A 19,113-nucleotide genomic window follows, 5' to 3' on the forward strand; every position below is an offset into this window, starting at 1 on the left:
GACCCATCGTTGGTTAGGTTATCAAAAGACCTTTCCAACGAGTCCAAAACATTGAAGATCTGGCAACCCTGTCTCGAGATATGGCCACTTAAGTAATATTTATATACTTTTTTGAAGCCGGATCTCACTTAAATGTATGTAAACTATGTCCGGATCCACCATCCGACCCATTGTTGGTTAGGTTCTCAAAGACCTTTGCAACGAGTCCAAAACATTGAAGATCTGGCAACCTTGTCTCGAGATATGGCCACTTAAGTAATATTTATGTACTTTTTGGAAGCCGGATCTCACTTAAATGTATGTAAACTATGTCCGGATCAACAATCCAATCCATCGTTGGTTAGGTAATCGAAAAACCTTTCTAACGAGCTCACAACATTTTTGATCTGGCAACCTTGTCTCGAGTTATGATTACTGAAGTTATATGTGTGTACGTATTTTTCTGGCTTAAAAAAAAAATAGCTGAAATATGTGTCCAAACCACTCATATTACCCATTGTTGGTAAAAAGTGAGGAAGGCATCAACCACGTAGGTGGATTAAGTTAGTTTTTTTTTTAGTTTTTGTTTAACCATAGCTTTTTGAAAAAAAAAGATTCCATTACTACTGTAACAGTGGGCAAAAAAAGAGCGAGCCGCGGTTCTTTTTTAAACTTCGGTCTTTTGAAAGAACCGGCTCATGATGGCATGCTATAAATGTAATTTATTGATTAAATTTGTTTTTGAGAATTGAAAATGCAATTTCAAATATTTCAATGCTTATAAAAATTAATCCCAAAAGTAAATGATTTTTTAAACAACATGAAAAAAACTTTTCACTTTACAACTGATTGTACATTAAAGTATTACCGGAATACAAATTTGAGCATTTCAAATTGCATAATTTGCAAAATATTACCAAAAATCTACTGAATAGTTTAGAGATTTTGAAAAAAAAACAAATCCTATTTCCGATTAAACTTTAGCTTTTATCGATTAAATCAGAATGTAGAAAAGAGTTCACAGAAGGTTTTCTCCAAATAACATATCAGCATTAGTTCAATTCTTGCAAATTGAACGCAATTTTAAAATTAATAGCAATTTTTGCAACATCCTAGAGTTAAGTTTGGATTCACATTGTGAAAAAGAGCGAAAGAGCCGTTCAAATGAGCGGCTCTTTTTAATGAGCGTACGAAAAAGAGGGGCTTTGCCCACCTCTAGTGTACACATTTTAGAACCCTTCTGAGGACAAGAAAAAATCCAAAATATCAGCAAAGCCATACATCTTTACGTGGATTGAGCTGAGCTCTGATCTCATTACCGGCAGCTCGGGCTGCTCCAGATAATTATTCTCTGAATTGAATTTAAATTGAGTATTTTGGGAGGCGCTGAATTTTTTTTTCCCCAGACTCTTGCTGGCCCGTTTTGGAAGAAATCCAAACAGCAGCGGTTCATGATGATCCTCCAGCCAGAAGCCTCAGGCGGTGGCAGGTTTGAAAGTTTGGAAGATAGCAACGCGAACCAATCTCATAATGGGAAATTGACGGTGGCCTCATCTGCTGCATATCAAGTTGGGTGGGCGAACTTTGAGCGCAAACGACCTTGAAATGATTAGTTTGGAAGAATGCAAGTTGTTTGCAAAGTTCGTGGCGAACGAAAGCTTAATCAAACTATGCAATTTCAACCGAAAGCAATCTTAATACAATTCATTCATCACATCAGCGGACGCTATGAATTCTCAACCGCGTTCTTATCTCCAATCTTCTAAATCGTCTGACGTTCACTTTACGACTCAGGGTGCATCAGGGATGCCAGATACACAGATTTGTCTGTGTTTCACAGACATTTGAGCTCGTGTCAGACATTTTTTGAGGTGCACAGACTTTTTAAAAACTTCATTAAATTGTTATTTTGTAAAAATATCAATCGAAAATTATTTCGTTAGTCTTCAAATGCATAAAAACACAATTTTTGATGGATTTCTATGACTGTAAATTGATATATTTGACTTTTAGACAGAGGCCCAGACATACACAGACTTTTACACAGACATTTTAAAAAATCATGTGGCATCCCTGGGGTGCATCCACATCAGCTTTCCAACGGAGACGGCAAGACTAGACGAAATCGAATCTGGGAATCTGCTGCAACTGCCCATCCTCCTCATCAGTCACGGTCAGCTGACACACCCAACACAACCTGCAATGTGATCTTTACTGAAAGTTGTTTGTATACACGCTGACTGTACGACCAACCGTCCGATCGATTGAGCGATTACAACTCTTTATGAACCATTCAGATCTACCGAACTTTGTCCAATCAGACGAACTCCCCGCGAAGATTTACTACTTCCTTCCGCTCACATTGTTCTGTTTATGCATGCATGAAATCGATACTCTCTTCTTGGACCAATAATACGACCGTTGGCACCTGCCCGGTTAGTAAACTGACACCAGCCAGCCAGTAGCAATTCGGTGGCCAGTTGGTGGCTTCTACTGCCAATGCGATGCCCCCTTCTCCCCCCTTTGGCAAGGCTAATGGTGTTGGGCACGGTCAAGGTAACCGACCGTGCTGAATAATCAGCTGATGACGCGCTGGTTCAGCGCTGGGTGGAGATTAGACTGGTTCGGTTGGGGTTGTTTTGGAATGGGTTGTTTTGGATTTGGTTGTTGACACTTGAAAGGTCGTATAGATGTTGGTAAACATTACACAGAAAAAAAATCATGGTAATATTACATCTGGGAAGGGGTACATCTTTTATGTCAGAAAAAAGGTGTAATTTTACCTCTGGAAATGTGCAATTTTACCACTTTTCTGGTGTAATGTCACTTTTTCAGTCTAAATTGAGGTGAAATAACATCATAAAAGAGGTAATATTCAACATTCCAAAATTACAGCTTCCAAATTTAGATTATTTTTTACTGTGTAGTTCAAAATTATATCAGACTGTTAAGATTGAATGGCTTGACAACTGGTTTAGTCAAGTATACTTTGAACTATTATTTGTCTGTAAAATTTTACGTGCAAGTTTTCTAAGTATACTGTAGAGCACTAATAAACTGCTGAGTGGAATTATCCTGTGTTGAATACTAGGGATAATTTTAATAAAATAAAATAAAACATAAATATGTGTAAGTGTTTTGCCCATGTCTGTTTTGCTGCAGGAGAAATTAGAGCCTTGCTAGTGGTGCATCTGAGGCGTTGCGGTATTGATGTCACTGCTACACGAATGTTGTTTGTTCAGTTGCAGTGCACGGATAACTTTTTCATCACAAAAAATAATAATCAGGAGATGTTTGATAGCAGTTTTGCAACTGGAAAAAGTAATTTTTCCCATGTCCAGTCCAGACACGATTGCCTGAAGTCCTAACAAAATTTCACTACGAACATCAGAATCTTCTAACAACTGTAGTTTACAAGTTTTGAAAAATAGTTTCGCCGATGCTTTTTTTGCCTCTTGCTTCTTCAAAATTTCCACAAAAAATCAAGGGAAAATTTATTAGTATTTATAATTGTTGCTAAAATTTTAAACCTCTGCTTGGCGCTTTCAAGGAAAAATAGTTTGGAATTAAAAAATCTTGCCTAACATTTGAACAAGTCGTGGGAAAATTTCAAATGTCGTTGTAATGGTATCTGGACCAAAGAGCTTATGTCTGAAAGTATTTTTGGTCCAGCTCTCCAGCTCCAGACACTGTCAAACGGCCTTTTAAAATTTTCATACAGCTTTTCCAAATGTAAACCATAATTTTTCAAACTCCAAACTGCTTTTTCTTAAAAGTTCAAAAAATCACCAAAAAATCATTTGAATCGCGGCGTGTTGTTGTTGTCCTGACTGACCTAGGATACCCTAATGGCAGAAAAAAATACGGGTCAATCCACATCAAATTGGAGCGTGATCCGAGCAACAAAATGAAAATAAAATACATTTTAACATTAATTTTGAAAAATATGTGCAATGGCCTAAAATGTCTTGCAGTTTTACCATTCTTGGCCATTCACTGCCATATTAATTTATTTGAAACATTTTCGAAATTCACCATATAATGATGTAAGTTGGGCATTCGACAGAACTCCCTCTCTTATGTTACTTTTTTCATGGATGGCCTCAAAATTTTCATTTGTTCGGGTCACTTTTCAAGTGGTTCGCAAAACGGCCTCAATTTTGAACTGTCAAAGTGGAACCAATTTACTGTTCGCCAAAAGTGGAGAGTATTGTTGTCGATCATTAAAAATTGTTTTTTTTTTTTTTGCAAAAGTAAAAAATGTGTGGCTTTTGGAACCTGGAGTTGAAGTCAAGAAATCTTAAGAATGTTGAACGCGAGATTTTCATTTTTTATAATAATAAATGGAAGTTGTTTATGGAGTCGATGCCTTTGTTTTGGTTGTTTCCGTTTGAAAACCTACTGGTTTAGTGAAAATCTTCTCTGTTTGTTTGATCAGCTTCGCTAGAATTAGCGATGTTTTTCGATTCCAAAATCAGCCAGGGAATTTATCTGCGACATCGCAGAATGACACTCTCGCCGCAGTTCTTCGTCACCCGTAAAAAAGAAAAACCTCTTCTAACCGATCGAAACTTGAAAACACACACAATTTTCCAGCAAAAAATGTCAAAAACTAGACAAAATAAAACACATACTACTGATTATAAAACAGCTCATTTACCAGTAAGAAAAAAGTCATGCTTGTGCTTGAACAGCCTCCTCATTGTAGATGTAAACAAAGTGGGATCATTCGAAAATCACGTTACGCTTTCTCTCTATTCATCACCCAGGTTCCGGATCGATTGATCTACACAATAAATTACATAAGTACAATATAACCTGCTTTATGTAGACTGTATTTTAAATTTTTTTAATTCTTTAAAAAACATTAAAACCAACAAGTGTGGGCGAAATAACAAAAATGTTGGGCATCTAACACTCAATTCCAATTGTGGAACTTAATATGGTTCACTGGTTCAGCATTAGGGTGGCAAGAAAAATTTAAAATTTTGTAAAATCTGAAGAAATACCCCCTGAATCGATTCTCTAGGCAATTGTTAGTAACTGTGTCAATTTTGAGCTATATCGGTTAAGGTTAAGGGGTCGCTTTTTATCGTTGAAGTTTATATGGGAAAAACCGCAAACATGTATGGGGAAAAACATCGCTTCAAGATTTTGGCAGCAGGTGGCGCGGGTCTCGCCCAAAATTTTCCAAGTGTGAGATTCTTGTAGGAAATTTAATTTCCTACAACTTTGTCCAAGGGTGCAAGAAGATCCGAGTTGATCCTGATAAGTTATTAGCAATGCGATGAAAATAAATTGACTTAAAAGTCATCAAAAATCAGGATCAACTCGGATCGTTTTGCATCCTTCGACAAAGTTGTAGAAAATTAAATTTCCTACAAGAATCTCACACTTGGACAATGTTTTTCTGCATTTTTCCCACCCTTAAAATTTAACCGATTTGGCTCAAAATTGGCACAGATACTTATTTTTGCCTAAGGAATCGAATCAGAGGGGATCCCTGATGACGATTTTTTTTTGTTGTCACCCTATTCTGCATCTACCAGCAAGTATCAGTACCGTGAGCCAAATCTAAATTTTCTTCGAGAATGTGATTTACTTTGCAGCCCTTGGCTAGTGCATTTTACGATGCAATCGCTTTTATCATTTGTATGCAAATGTTCAATCACAAAAAGATCTGCATTCGATCGATGAGAAATGCAAAAGAGTTCATACAGATGTGAATGTCATCTCATTGAAACACAACCAAGTATATGATTTTCTTCATTCTAACTGGTGGAAACATAACCAGTGAATCATATAATCTTTATTTAAGTATACGATTAGCTATAACCCCCGTCAGATTAAGTTCAAGTTCTCCACCAGCCAGCTCAGCTTTTATCTCCCATCATCGTTTCGAGCGTGAGCTGCTGCTGCTGGTGGCTCCAACCTGCCCCAAGTAGCTCTTTGAAGCTCTTTGATGACTTTTGCGCGCGAACCAAGGACAACAAAAGTTGGACGCATTTTTCTCCATCCGAGAGTGAAAAGGTTATGGTTTGCCGACTGGCGCCAAATTGACTTGAAACGTCTCAGTCTCAGCTCCTCTGGCAGTGGTGGTGGTGTTTCTGGAATTGCTCTCTTTCCTTTTTTTCTTCCTTTGGGCTCAATTTGTATGCTAACATCGTTTTGGGGCCGAACAAAGTCTGGGGCTTTTCGCGAATGCGATGCTCGTAAAATTCCTTCGAGCATAACCGACCGGCTCGGCGGCATGGTTAAGCTCTCTGGCTTGTTTGTGTTTGTGCGCTTATCGTGTGTATTTGTGTGTGTGTATGGGACCAATTTTTGTTTTGGCATCGTAAGTTATCGTCATATTTCCGACGGGTGCTTTTGTTTTTTCGACTTTTCCCGACCAGACCACGCTGGATTAACTTTTGGCACGGCGGATGAAGGGCAACAAACTGTGAGCAAGGTTAGGGAGAGTAATTTTTTTATGATTTGCTTTTCTTACGTTTGAATAGATCCCATTTACAGAGAAACGAAATGTTCGCAATAAAATATAAGAACAAGGCAATGTTAGTGAAATAATAGTTTCATTTATCTACATAACGAGTAACATTATAAAATACTTGGCTTGTGATTTGATCAGTAAGGCCAATTTCTTTCTCGGCTTACTATTTGCAAATTTTATTTCATGTGTTTGTCCCCCCCCCCCCTCCTCCAAGATATTCCAAAAAATCAGGGGAGAATTTATGCTGAAAATTAAAATTTCATTGAAAAATTTGTGCAATTGATTGTAATGGGTAATTCTCTACCAACTCACACGAAATCGGGAAAAGTTGCCCCGACCCCTCTTCGATTTGCGTGAAACTTTGTCCTAAGAGGTAACTTTTGTCCCTGATCACGAATCCGAGGTCCGTTTTTTTATATCTCGTGACGGAGGGGCGGTACGACCCCTTCAATTTTTGAACATGCGAAAAAAGAGGTGTTTTTCAATAATTTGCAGCCTGAAACGATGATGAGATAGAAATTTGGTGTCAAAGGGACTTTTATGTAAAATTAGACGCCTGATTTGATGGCGTACTCAGAATTCCGAAAAACGTATTTTTCATCGAAAAAAACACAAAAAAAGTTTTAAAAACTCTGCCATTTTCCGTTACTCAACTGTAATTTTTTTTGAAACATGAAACATGAATCTACATTGACCCAGAAGGGTCATTTTTCATTTAGAACAAAAAATTTCATTTTAAAATTTCGCGTTTTTTCTAACTTTGCAGTGTTATTTTTTAGAGTGTAACAATGTTGTACAAAGTTGTAGAGCAGACAATTATAAAAATTGTGATATATAAACATAAGGGGTTTCCTTATATTCATCACGAGTTATCGCGATTTTATGAAAAAAAAAGTTTTGAAAAAGTTGGTCGTCGTTGATCATGGCCGTTCATGGTCACCAGTGACAGACACGGACAACGAAACAAAGAAAACGCAAAATGTTACTTTTTTTTCCTAAAATCACGATAACTCGTGATGTTTATAAGCAAACCCCTTATGTTTTTATATTAAAAGTTTTGTAATTGTCTGCTCTGCAACTTTATAGAACATTGTTACAACCCAAAAAAAAAACCCTGCAAAGTTAGAAAAAACACGAAATTTTAAAATGAAAATTTTTGTTCTAAATGAAGAAATGACCCTTCTGGGTCAGTGTAGATTCGAAAAGTTAATTTAATTTCCCTTAAAATGACATGTTCCAAAAAAAATTACAGTTGAGTAACGGAAAATGGCAGAAATGGTCGGGGCAACTGCTGTGTGAGTTGGCGGAGAATTACCCAATCTATTTAAAATACATTTAGAACGATTATTTTTTGTATTTTCAATGAAAAACTGCTTATTTAGACTTTTACAAATTTAGTATTTTAGGACTAAGAACTGAAAATAGAAATAAGACTTGAGGAAAAAAATATTTTCATAAATTTATTGATATTTTGCAAATTTTCGGTAGTTGTTGTTGTTCATCGTTTTAGTTTCTGACAGCTGCTTTAACCTTTTTGGTCATCTGCTGTTCGGGATAAAGTTTTTGCAATACTTCTTGCTCCAAATTTTTTTGAAAGTTGAAAGTTGAAAGTTCTTTCCTTGACTTTGACCGGAGTCGGGGGACAAAAACTTTTAATAGAATTTGCAACAGACTTAAGGTGAAGCGGTCATTTAGTTTAAGAGAAAGTTGATCAAAAATGCTTTGTATTTCATTAAGTCGTCACCTTATTTCTTTTTTAAATTTATGAATTGCGTGTAACTTTGTCCTAAGGAATAATACGATCCGTTTCAATCTCTTTCATTCGAAAAAGATGTGATTTTCAATTAAATGCTGCATTAATGTGGGATGACTTTATGTTAAATTGGATGTTTAATTTATTCCGATTCCGATTTGTACTCAAAAATCCGAAAAAATGTACTTCCATGAACAAATAACAAAAAATAAGGGGAACCGTACTTACTTTCCATACATTGGAGAAAAACCTATCGGACCAGTCAAAATATGTTTGAAAAAATCAAAGTGCACTTGTTTTTGGGGTTCCCAAAGTTCAAAGAGGTTTTATGGTAGCATCTTGATTGCTTGTTAGTTTTATTTCGGCATTCACAGCAACCAATAAGCTAGGCTGATTAAAAGGTTTTAAGAAGGTTTTATGACTCGGACATACATTCTGGTGACAATAAAAGCTAACTAGCTTCGATAAGGTTTTAAGAAAGTTTTAAGAGAATCTTGAAAACCCGATGGCAATGCCATGCCAACGGTTTTATTGCGTGATTGTTTAAAACCAAGGGTGTTGTAGTTGTCAAGTGCCATCAGGCATGCAAAAAGCTTACTTGAAACCATAAGCTTCTAAAAAACATTTATCGCGGCGAAATAGCAATGCATAAATATGGCGCTTAACGCGTGGTCTGATTGAATGTGATTGGCCGCCATCTTGGTTGAACAAATAGAAAAAGCAATAAATTTGATTGAAATTTGATCAAAACACACGTTTTTGTAACTTTAGTAAAAGCATGTTTTACTATAATTACAAAATAATTATTTTTGATGAAGCGAGTTGATTTGTTCAGCTCTATCTCCCTCAAGTAAGTAAATCTTTCCCAGTTCCTGAGGGGAACACCCTTGAAGAGTATCGGGGCCGGCATTTACAAAGCGGATTCAGTGGCAGTTTCATTCTCAACTTAATGTTAACATATTAAGGTTAATGTTAACATTCCATAGGTCGCCTCCCTAAGGTGTCGTGATAAGGTCCAGTTTGTGACGATACACTACCTTCCCTTTACTAAGCAATCGATTCCAGAAGGGAAAAGTTGTGTTGGTCCGAGCCGGGATTTGAACCCCGATCTACCGTTTACGAGGCGGAAGCGTTACCACTGGGCTACGTGGCTCGGTCATATCTCCCTCACATCAATCGATAATATTTCAACTGCAGCTGAAATTGAACTACCAATTGCGAGATGAAAGCTTTTAAATTATTAATTACCTCAATATCTTTTATTGATCATCGCCAGTTTTGCAAGCTATCTTCATTATATCATTTGGTAAGAAGAAGCCTTTTTTTTGGCCGAATAAAACTTACTTTTCGCATAAGACTTTGAAGACGTATGAAGTGTCACTTTTCCATTACTACTGACTAAGTTTTAACAGTTTTATTAAGGCTTTGAGGAGGTTGTTAAAACCACCATTGTTAAATTGTAAAGCCTTGTACTCCTATGAAGGTTTTATAAATAGGCCGTAAGAACCTTTTGCGGAGGTCCTTTTTTTAGGGTTTTATCGGGGTTCTGGGGAGGTTGATACGACTAAGGGGTTTTAATGTTGGTTTGGCTGATAGGTTTTATAGCGGTTGTAACGGCTACGATAAAGTCTCAAATGTTACTTGGGATGCCCTCCCTCGAATTGAACCTGTGCCAAAATTTTGTTGTTCTATGTTATTGCAAAAAAAAATTATTGGAATAAGGTAGATTTTAAAACATGTTACTTTTTAAAATAAAAATACTTTTTAATTTTTTTCGAATACAAAAACTGAGGTTTGAATATCTTTAAAAAAAGGTAATTTTATTGTTTAAAATTGTCAAAATTTCAAATGTTTCTCTCGTGGGGTTATAAGTTAAATTCTACAGATAGATATCAATTATTTTATCACTGATTCTTGGAGGAATTTTCCACAGCACATCGATGCGAAACAAATCTTCTCACAAGTGTCAATAAATTCGGGCCGACGATCAATCATAATCGACACAAACAAATTCATTATCGCGACGTCAACAGTGCAAAGAAACGCAATCACTGGACAACAATGGAGACGCACAATCAATTAGGGTCAATCGAAGGGGGGTGTTTTCATTCAGTAACTTTCCTACCCCAATTTTGGCCACCATCTAACCGTGCCATCGGAACAGCCCACCGCGAGTTCGATAAGGGAAATCTGAGAAGCTGCTGCTGCTGGACAAACTCGTGACATTTCCGTGCACCCCGATAAGTGTGACATGTTAGCTGCTCAAGTGGGACAACCGCCGCAGCTCTGATAAGCCCACGCGGTAGTTCAAGTTTAATCACGTGCCACTCCGGATCGATATCGGTATCGCACTTTAAAGGCAGCAGAAGCAAATTAGAATTGCGGCTGGTGGCAAGTGGCGGTGCTTGAATTTGTAATTTATATTTGCCCAAAGACCGACAACGGTGTTGCAAAACACTACTTTCAATTCCTTGAAGAGTAAATATTGACGACCAACTATGACTGAGCAAAGTGTCTTTACTTTTAAACGGTCTTGTAATTTGGAAGTGGGTTTGTTTGTTCTCGAAAAAACTATATTTAAGTGGGTTGACCATGTTGGACACTGCAAAGCTTTTAAATTTAACGCTTGAAAGTGCAGTTCACTGATAGTGTGGTCTTGTTGTGCCGACGAAGTTTCTTCATATTATCAAGCGCGACGATGCTCGAGACTGGATGTTCCAGTTAGAGATGAATTCAGACTAAAATAGAAATGCAAACCAGTTTAGGCAGCTATCGATCTGTATGCAAATTTTGGATCTGTTAAACCACACAGCATGTTTGTGATCGAGAATTAAAAGTTAGAAATGTTTGAAATTGTGATACATTTGGAATCTGAGGCTTCAAATGATATTTTTTGCAGTTATTTGTTTTATTGGATACGGCAACTTGTTAGGTTGTCAGGTCAAAAATCAAGTTTTTTCGTTCAATTTTCAGCAGCCACTTTCTTATCAATAACTTTTGATTAGTTAAATAAGAATTGACTCTATTTGCCATCATATCGCCTCATTGATTAGTTTGCGTAACTTTTTACGGCACGCGCAATTTGCGCCCATCAACACGCTCGTCAGTCCCTTAAACTGCGCTTGATGAACGACGACGCGCCTTTTGCTTCAGCTCACATAAAAATCCAATTTCGGGCCCGTTTCCATTCAGCAATAAACATTTCCCTTCTTTTCTTATCTCCTTCCAGCATCATCAGCCAAAGTGGTTCTCGTCTATCATCCGAGCCAAAGAAAAATATCAGAAAAAAGTCAACATCAAACGCAAGTAAATATTTGTCGCGCTCGCGGAGATACAAATTTCGGACGAAACGCACAATACTCCGCACACACAGAGAAACACACACACACAAACGCAACCGGAATGTCCGCTCAATGAAAGGTGGCAGATCGTCGGTTGATCCCGGACCTTTGCCGGAAGTATCGTCGTCGTCCACGATGGAGCAACATTGGAGCAGAATCTCCCGGACGGCGGCCACCGTGCTCGAGCAGGAGGTGAACCTGTCACGGCGGGCCTGCCGGGTCGTGCCGGAACCGGTTCCAACGAATGGTGCTAAACCGGAACAGGAAGAATCCGGCGTAAATAGTGAGGAGGGTTGTGTTGGGGATGCTAGGGCCAGGTTCCTTAGGAACGAAGAAGAGGAAGAAGAAGTTGGGAAGAAGCAGAATTCCAGTGGCCACGTTCAGTTGAGTTGTTCCGTTGTTGTTGGTTTGATTGGTCAAGTTTTCCTGTTAGTTAAGGCACTACTAGTGATGGGTCATTTTGGTGGGTCCCGGAAGGGTCGTCCCGTCGGAAGCAGTAGTTTTAGCAAGTACCTAGTGAAGTTGGGCATCTGTGTGGCTGTGGTAACCGTGCTGTTGGCCGAGGGCGGTGGATTTGTGTTAGCTAGACCCAATCGTAGCAATGTGCTGGCAGGAGGTAGCGGCAGCGAGGAGGCGGCGATGGTGAGTTTCAAACTGATATTTATAATAAGCCACATAAAAATACTCTGAGGTCAACAACATGCTAGAAATTCGTGACATCGAAACCCCAAAAAACCCGACTCAAACAATGGGAAGTACCGGTTAGCCGACTCAATTAGCAACTGTTTTTTTTCCTCGTTCCACGATGATTCATCCAATTCATCTCGTCATCCGTTGTCATGATCACGTGCTTAAGGCGTACGCCAAATTCACCTGAGCATGTCTTCAACTCATTGATGGATCTTTTTCTGCACCGTCAGCAAATTTGGCGTGAGTGGAATCTAATGAACTCGACCCGTGCTGATGGAAGAATGTAGCACAAATCAAGTGAAGTTGAAGTCGTTGCTGATTGACCCACATTGTTCTAATTCGCCGAAGACAGGTGATAAACTGTTTTTCATAGAATAAATTCTACCGAATAAAAACACCTTGATGTTGCGACATGGTAAACATCCCAACAGATATGAAATCGAGCCGACTCAATGATGGCAGTGTATCAAACGGTCGTTTGTCATTGTTGGAGAGCCCAATTATGGCAGGCAGGCCGCGTCCCAGGTATTACGTTACCAAGATAAATACCATGCGGCAGAGTCTGCTGGTGACAGTGGTCGCGTTTGCAGCAATTTATCGGTCTTCATGTCACCATGCTGGCACCATTCAGTGTGTACGACAACGAGAGATGGATGGTCGTCAAAACAGTGTGACGACTATAGATATCATTTATTACCGCGCCCTGGATGACAGTGGAGCTTATGATGAACTCGTAATTAAGTTATTCGGGTTGTCTCTGATTGCAAAAGGGTATAGTTGGATTGCAACGTTTCATGTGCAGCAACTGCAACTAGAGATACATTGGATGCTTTGGAGAGGGCAATAAACTCTTGTATCTATTTGACATAATTTGTGTACAAATCATGTTGAAAGAAGTGTTTCAAAACATTTTATTTTTGTTTTCTACCATTTATCCCATGAGTGCGGTACAAAACGTTGTAATTAAGTACCAAATTTTTACCGAGAAAAAAAATTAGTTAAACGTGTTATTCGGCATGATAAAACAAAACTTTTCAGCGATTCCAATAAGCTTCAAATTGGCTCAAATTTCGGCTGGAAGTTGGTCAAAATAACTAAACCCTTTCTTTTTGTTTGGTGATTAGGGTGGTCCTAGCAGACTAAGTAAAGTCCATAAAATGACGTTTTGAAACGGTTGTTCCATAAAGCAAATTTGTTTCAAAATCATATATTGTAAACTGAAATAAAAAAATACATTAACCTGTATATCTTCGGAATGTCGAAGCTAATTTTAACTTTTACCGTAGCAGAAAAAATCTCTGGTTCCCGGTATTTTAGTTTTTACGCAAACTTTATCATGTGATATTGAAAAAAAAAATAAAGATTTGCGACATTTCCAAAAAATTATAACATTTTTCAAAGTTGTTGATGTCTGATTGATTGATGAAAAATATTTTGAATGTGAAATTACGTTTCACAGTAAGGCCGTTGCAAATATTCTTTGAAGTTTATGTCCCTCGATTCTGACCAAAGTAAAAATAAAAAATATAAAAATTGCAATTATTAGCCATTGTTCCAACATTCGAATTCAAAAAGTCGCAATAGTGCAATCGGTACACAGAAAAAAAGTTGAATTTTGGAATGTTGAAAATTTGGTAGGTTGAATATTACCTCTTTTTTTTGAGTAATATTACATAAAAAATGTGTAAAAATGTGAATATTCGTAAAAAACTGATGAAGATTCATCATTTTCTGAGGTAAAATTAATCATTTTTTTATACACAAAATCTGTCACCATTTCCTGATGAATATTACCATCATTTTTTTTTCTGTGTGGTAATAAACATGTGCAAAGTCCAAGTCAGTGGTAATTGCGCAATGTTAAAAGATTATCTTTGGTAAAAAAAAATCGTCAATGCTTTGATATTTTGAAAACTAATGATTGCAAAACAACTGGGCAGGTGTTAAATGCATTTTTAAAACACTTTTTTCATTCAAATGTTTATACCATGGATTGTTTTTCAAATTTTTATTTTTATTGCCCCCCTCTCCCCCCTCAACTTTGCCCAGAGTTAGGAGACATAAACTTCAAAAAATATTTGGCCTAAATTCAAGCTAGTATTTATATTTTTTCAAAATGAGTACTGTCATCTGGGCACATTTTAGAGCAGATAAAAGCTTCTAATTTGGAAATGGATGTACACATTTTGTTGCTCTGAATCTGGTCTATCCGAAACCACTCAAAAATATCAAAACATTAAACTGCAACATTGCTAAAACAGCTGTCCCAATTCGTCCCATGTGTCCGGATTCGCCCCAGATGACGGTTGTTTAAAAATACAATGTTTTTTAGATTTTTGTTAGATTTAGATAATTTTATGAAAATTAAATTAAATTTGAATTCTTTTGAAACTGGGCTCTTATGAAAAAGTAGTCGTGAGTTTTTTCGTAGATTTGAGTTTTTCAGATTGTTATTTCATTAATTTGTGGGAGTTTCTGCATATTGTTGAGCAAAATTTTATTATTATTAATATGAATAATAATCGAGCTTTGAATAATATTTTTGTAAAAGTGAATTGACACCTAAACCTTTTTGTTTTTTTTTTTAAACCAAAATCGGTCGGTAGACAGACCATGATTGATCAAAATTAAAACTTTGAGTGTTTACATTTGCTTCATTGAGGAATATTTAGAAAAACAAATATTTTTCATAAGGTTTTGCATTTCATTAAATAAGAGCAGGTAAATGAACAATCGTTTTTGAAAATGCTTCAAATATTTGTAAATTGTTGCAAGTGAAGAAAAAATGTAATGCTGTGATTTTTTTTTATCTTTCTGCAAACATTAATGCCAAAGTTATGACATTTGGGCAATGATATCAATTAGTTGGATATGAACGGCAGAATGCAGTTCTTGTAATTCAGCCAAAGGGGAAATGGATCAATAAAAATTGAGAACCACTGAGATTTAGGCTTTTTGATCCAGACACTGTCAATACGGCAAGTGAAGTTTTCAGATGATTTTTTCAAATGTTAGGCTAGACTGTTGAAACTCTTATCATCTTTCATTTGCGCCCAAGACAGTTAAAATTAAGCGAAGATATGATTTTTTGAAAAAGGTGATTTTTGTGTTGAAATAGAGATCACCTTAATTGCTAAACAAAAAAAAGTACGGGTCTCATTATTTTGGCCAAAGACATAACTATTTAACTTTCATATGGACCTGCGGTATGGAATTTTACTTATTTAATGGTGTTGATTGACTTATGTTGCTTCAAAATTTATAATTAATGAGATTCCCGAAAATCGATAAACTGGTCTGTAGGGTACATCCTCAAGAAGATTGCATGACATGAAAAATAGATATTCCAGAGGCACCTTTCTTTTAGTTGGTCAGATATCTCGGCAAGTTTTGGTCCATTTTGACTAAAAAAATCATTTTCATATTTAACATTTACGCTTGCATTTACGACAATTATTACATTAATGAATAGTAGGGTGGTCCAAATCCAGGCTTCCTCGGGCTACCCCCTGAAATTAAAGATTGGTCCATCACAAGGCGAAGGGCCTCGTGGCGCGGTGGTTAGCGGCTTCGGCTGCCGATCCCTAAGTTGCTATGGGGCGCGGGTTCGATTCCCGCCTTATCCTCCTGGCTTTCTATCGGATGGGGAAGTAAAACGTCGGTCCATTTGCGTAAAAGAGGTTTTGGGTGACTCACCACACTTAACCTTCGGACGCCTAGAAATGAGCAGAAACTTGCTACAGAGCCCACAAAAGACCCGGGGGTCGTTAAAGTGGATTGCTTTGCTTTGCCATCACACGGCTTAATTCCAAATTTCCCTCTAATCGTTTGAAGTTTGTATGGAAAAAATCGTCAAAATGTATGGAGAAAGGCAACTGTTATACTTTTTTACCTGTTGAGGGCGCCATAGTAATCCAATTCTTAACATTTCTCGGATGTAGAACCTTAATTAAATTTAAAACAACTTTCCACAAGACACCATATTTTAAGATTTTTTTCCCGCAATTATTAGCGCCCAAAACTGACCATTTTTGCACGGCCAGCTGTAAGGGTAGCCCTAGAAGCATTGGGAAAATTGGGTACCGTTTTCGTTTGAATTGCGTTTATATTATTTTTGCTTTAATCTTTAATTTTAATAAGAGTCAGGTATTTTTAATAAATCGTCGCTTGTGTGCTATCTTGTGACACGTCCTATCTTTTTACAGCAGACGTGTCACAAGATAGCACACAAGCGACGAAATGTTACCAGCTATCCCACTGCTTACAAACAAAGTGTCGTAAAAAACCTCAACCAAAGCTCATTTCCACTGACATTCTCATTAATCCGTTGTTATTGCTTTCTCCTCCACAGTCGTCGGAACAGCTGGTGGCCACGCCGGGGCTGGCCGGCTTCGGTTCCCTGGGGCCAAGCGAGAGTCAATTAAAACGATCCGCCGAGCTGGCCTCGATAGTGTCCTCGACGGTGCCATCGGACGGAGCAGGAGGAGGCAGTGGTTCCTCGCGGCAGGATGGTGAAACTGGCCACGACGAGGATGGCCATGCCACTGGAGGGCACGAGGTGGAACGATATCCGGTGGCGCAGGTGGAATTTTCCCGCGTCGAGACGCCCTTCGTGATTGGCGTGTGGATCCTGTCGGCCAGTATAGCGAAAATCGGTGAGTGATGGCTGTGGGCGGTTAGTAGCTAGGGCTAATTATTGACACATTAATGACTCCGACTACTGTGGGGTGGTCAGTCGAGGGGTGTTGTGGTCAGTTGGTCATTGATGGATGAAGTCCGGCGTCGGCGCGGAACGGATGGGTGTAATTTGCGCTTAGAAATTGTGTAGGGTGAAGGGACATTTATTTGATGTGAAATTCGTTTTATACTACGAAAAAAATATAAGAAAATCTAAACAATTACCAAAACTTCAAAAACTGGGCCGCTCACGCTTTGAAAACACTTTCTACTTGAGTTACTTGAGTCCATCAGAGATCTACGGTTGAGAGCGGGGGCGACCATTCAATGGTTTGGCCGGAGGGCGAGCAACGTGTAAACAGCCGAACCAGTCTCGGGGCCAGGAGGAGCATTTGTTTACCCGGAATAGGACTCTCCGTCCATAAACATGTTTACCATTTAGGAGTAAAAAATATGCTTACGCCATTCATCGCGCAGGGCTCAATTTGAAGAAGAGCGCGCGTGGCAGTCGCGTGGCCCCGGGGCAATGTAACGATGTCTGGTGAGACCAGGAGGAGGTCTCTAATTTCGCAAACGGTTCAATGTTGGGGGGCTGAAACGGGGGGTAGAATCGCTTTATTTGTGTTTATTCTGGTGCGTTGTTTTGGCGGGGTTTTTGCACCAGGCGATAACGATTTTTCATGATGATTGCGAAACATTTTTATCACTGGATTATCTTTGTTATTTTACTTTATATATTTACCTTTTATTTATGACAAGGTTATTGAAGATTATCGTTTCTAGCTTAAAAAATCTTTTTTAATTTTCAATTCACGATCGAATTTTGTCGATTGAAAAATTTCGGTCATAATCAAAATATTTCGATCTACCATTGACAAAATTCGACAGAAGAACGAGATAATGCGATTGTTTAATCGATTGTCGATCGAAAATTGTCGATGAGCAGTTAACTCAGATTTCGGTCATTCGATTTTTTTTAGGTATTTTTTAATCCGACTGAATTTTTTTTTGTGCCTTCGGTATGCCCAAAGAAGCCATTTTGCATCATTAGTTTGTCCATATAATTTTCCATACAAATTTGGCAGCTGTCCATACAAAAATGAAGTATGAAAAGTCAAAAATCTGTATCTTTTGAAGGAATGGATAAGGACTACACTGAAAAAAAAAATGATACATGAAATGATTTAACTTTTTGTCACTGAAACTTGATTTGCAAAAAAAAAAAACACTATTTTCTTAATATATTTTAGGGGACATTAAATGCCAACTTTTTAGAAATTTCCAGGTTGTGCAAAAAATCTTTGACCGAGTTGAATTTTTTAATCAATACTGATTTTTTCAAAAAAATGAAATTTTGGTCGCAAAAATTTTTCAACTTCATTTTTCGATGTAAAATCAAATTTGCAATCAAAAAGTACTTTAGTGAAATTTTGATAAAGTGGACCGTTTTTTAGGTAAAGCCATTTTTAAGAAACTTTTTTGAAAATACTCACAGTTTTTCATTTTTCAAAATTAGTGCACATGTTTGCCCACTTTTGAAAAAATATTTTTGAAAAGCTGAGAAAATTCTCTATATTTTGATTTTTTGAACTTTGTTAATACGACCCTTAGTTGCTGAGATATTGCCATGCAAGTGTTTGAAAACAGGATAATTGATGTTTTCTTAGCCTCAACCGAACAACCCACAATTTTCTAATGCCGATATCTCAGCAACTAATGGGTGTCGACAGGTGTTTAATACATTATTTTTGAAAAAAAAAAATAATTCAAATGTTGAAATCATTGCTTGTAATTTATTTGTTTATACTTTTTTTTATACTGTAAGAGGCTTTGTCACAACTATTTGTTGTCACTGTCTACAACTTGTCAGTCTACAAAGCTCAATAGAAAATGTAGAAACGTTTATATTGTTTAAATTGTAAAAAAATAGTTTTTTCGTACATTTTACCTAAAATTCTATACTTTGAAAATATTGCTCTTTTCCAAAAATGTTCCAGTCGATTGCAAGATTGACCTGCATCAAAAAACCTAATTTTTGAAATTAAAATTTTTTGATAAAAAAATTAAATAAAATTATATTTTTTATCGGGGTAATTCTCCGTCAACTCACATTTCGATTTACGTGGAATGTTGTCCTAAGGGGTAACTTTTGTCTCTGATCACGAATCCGAGGTCCGTTTTTC

At 37.4% G+C, this 19,113-nt stretch overlaps 1 protein-coding gene across 6 annotated transcripts in view; it reads left to right on the forward strand.

Annotated features, from left to right (window-relative positions):
- LOC120422970 (sodium/hydrogen exchanger 3) overlaps positions 1 to 19,113 on the forward strand; it is a 94,844-nt gene that overhangs the window by 14,334 nt on the left and 61,397 nt on the right. For all 6 annotated transcript variants that reach the window (XM_052708934.1, XM_052708929.1, XM_052708930.1 and 3 more), the window contains exons 2-3: positions 11,452 to 12,205; positions 16,605 to 16,908. In XM_052708934.1, coding sequence (XP_052564894.1) covers positions 11,636 to 12,205; positions 16,605 to 16,908 — 874 coding nt within the window. In that variant the 5' untranslated portion in view covers positions 11,452 to 11,635. The remainder of the gene's footprint in view (positions 1 to 11,451; positions 12,206 to 16,604; positions 16,909 to 19,113) is intronic.

Source organism: Culex pipiens, chromosome 2 (genome assembly GCF_016801865.2).
Source record: "Culex pipiens pallens isolate TS chromosome 2, TS_CPP_V2, whole genome shotgun sequence".
In the NCBI taxonomy this organism is placed as follows: Eukaryota; Metazoa; Arthropoda; class Insecta; order Diptera; family Culicidae; genus Culex; species Culex pipiens.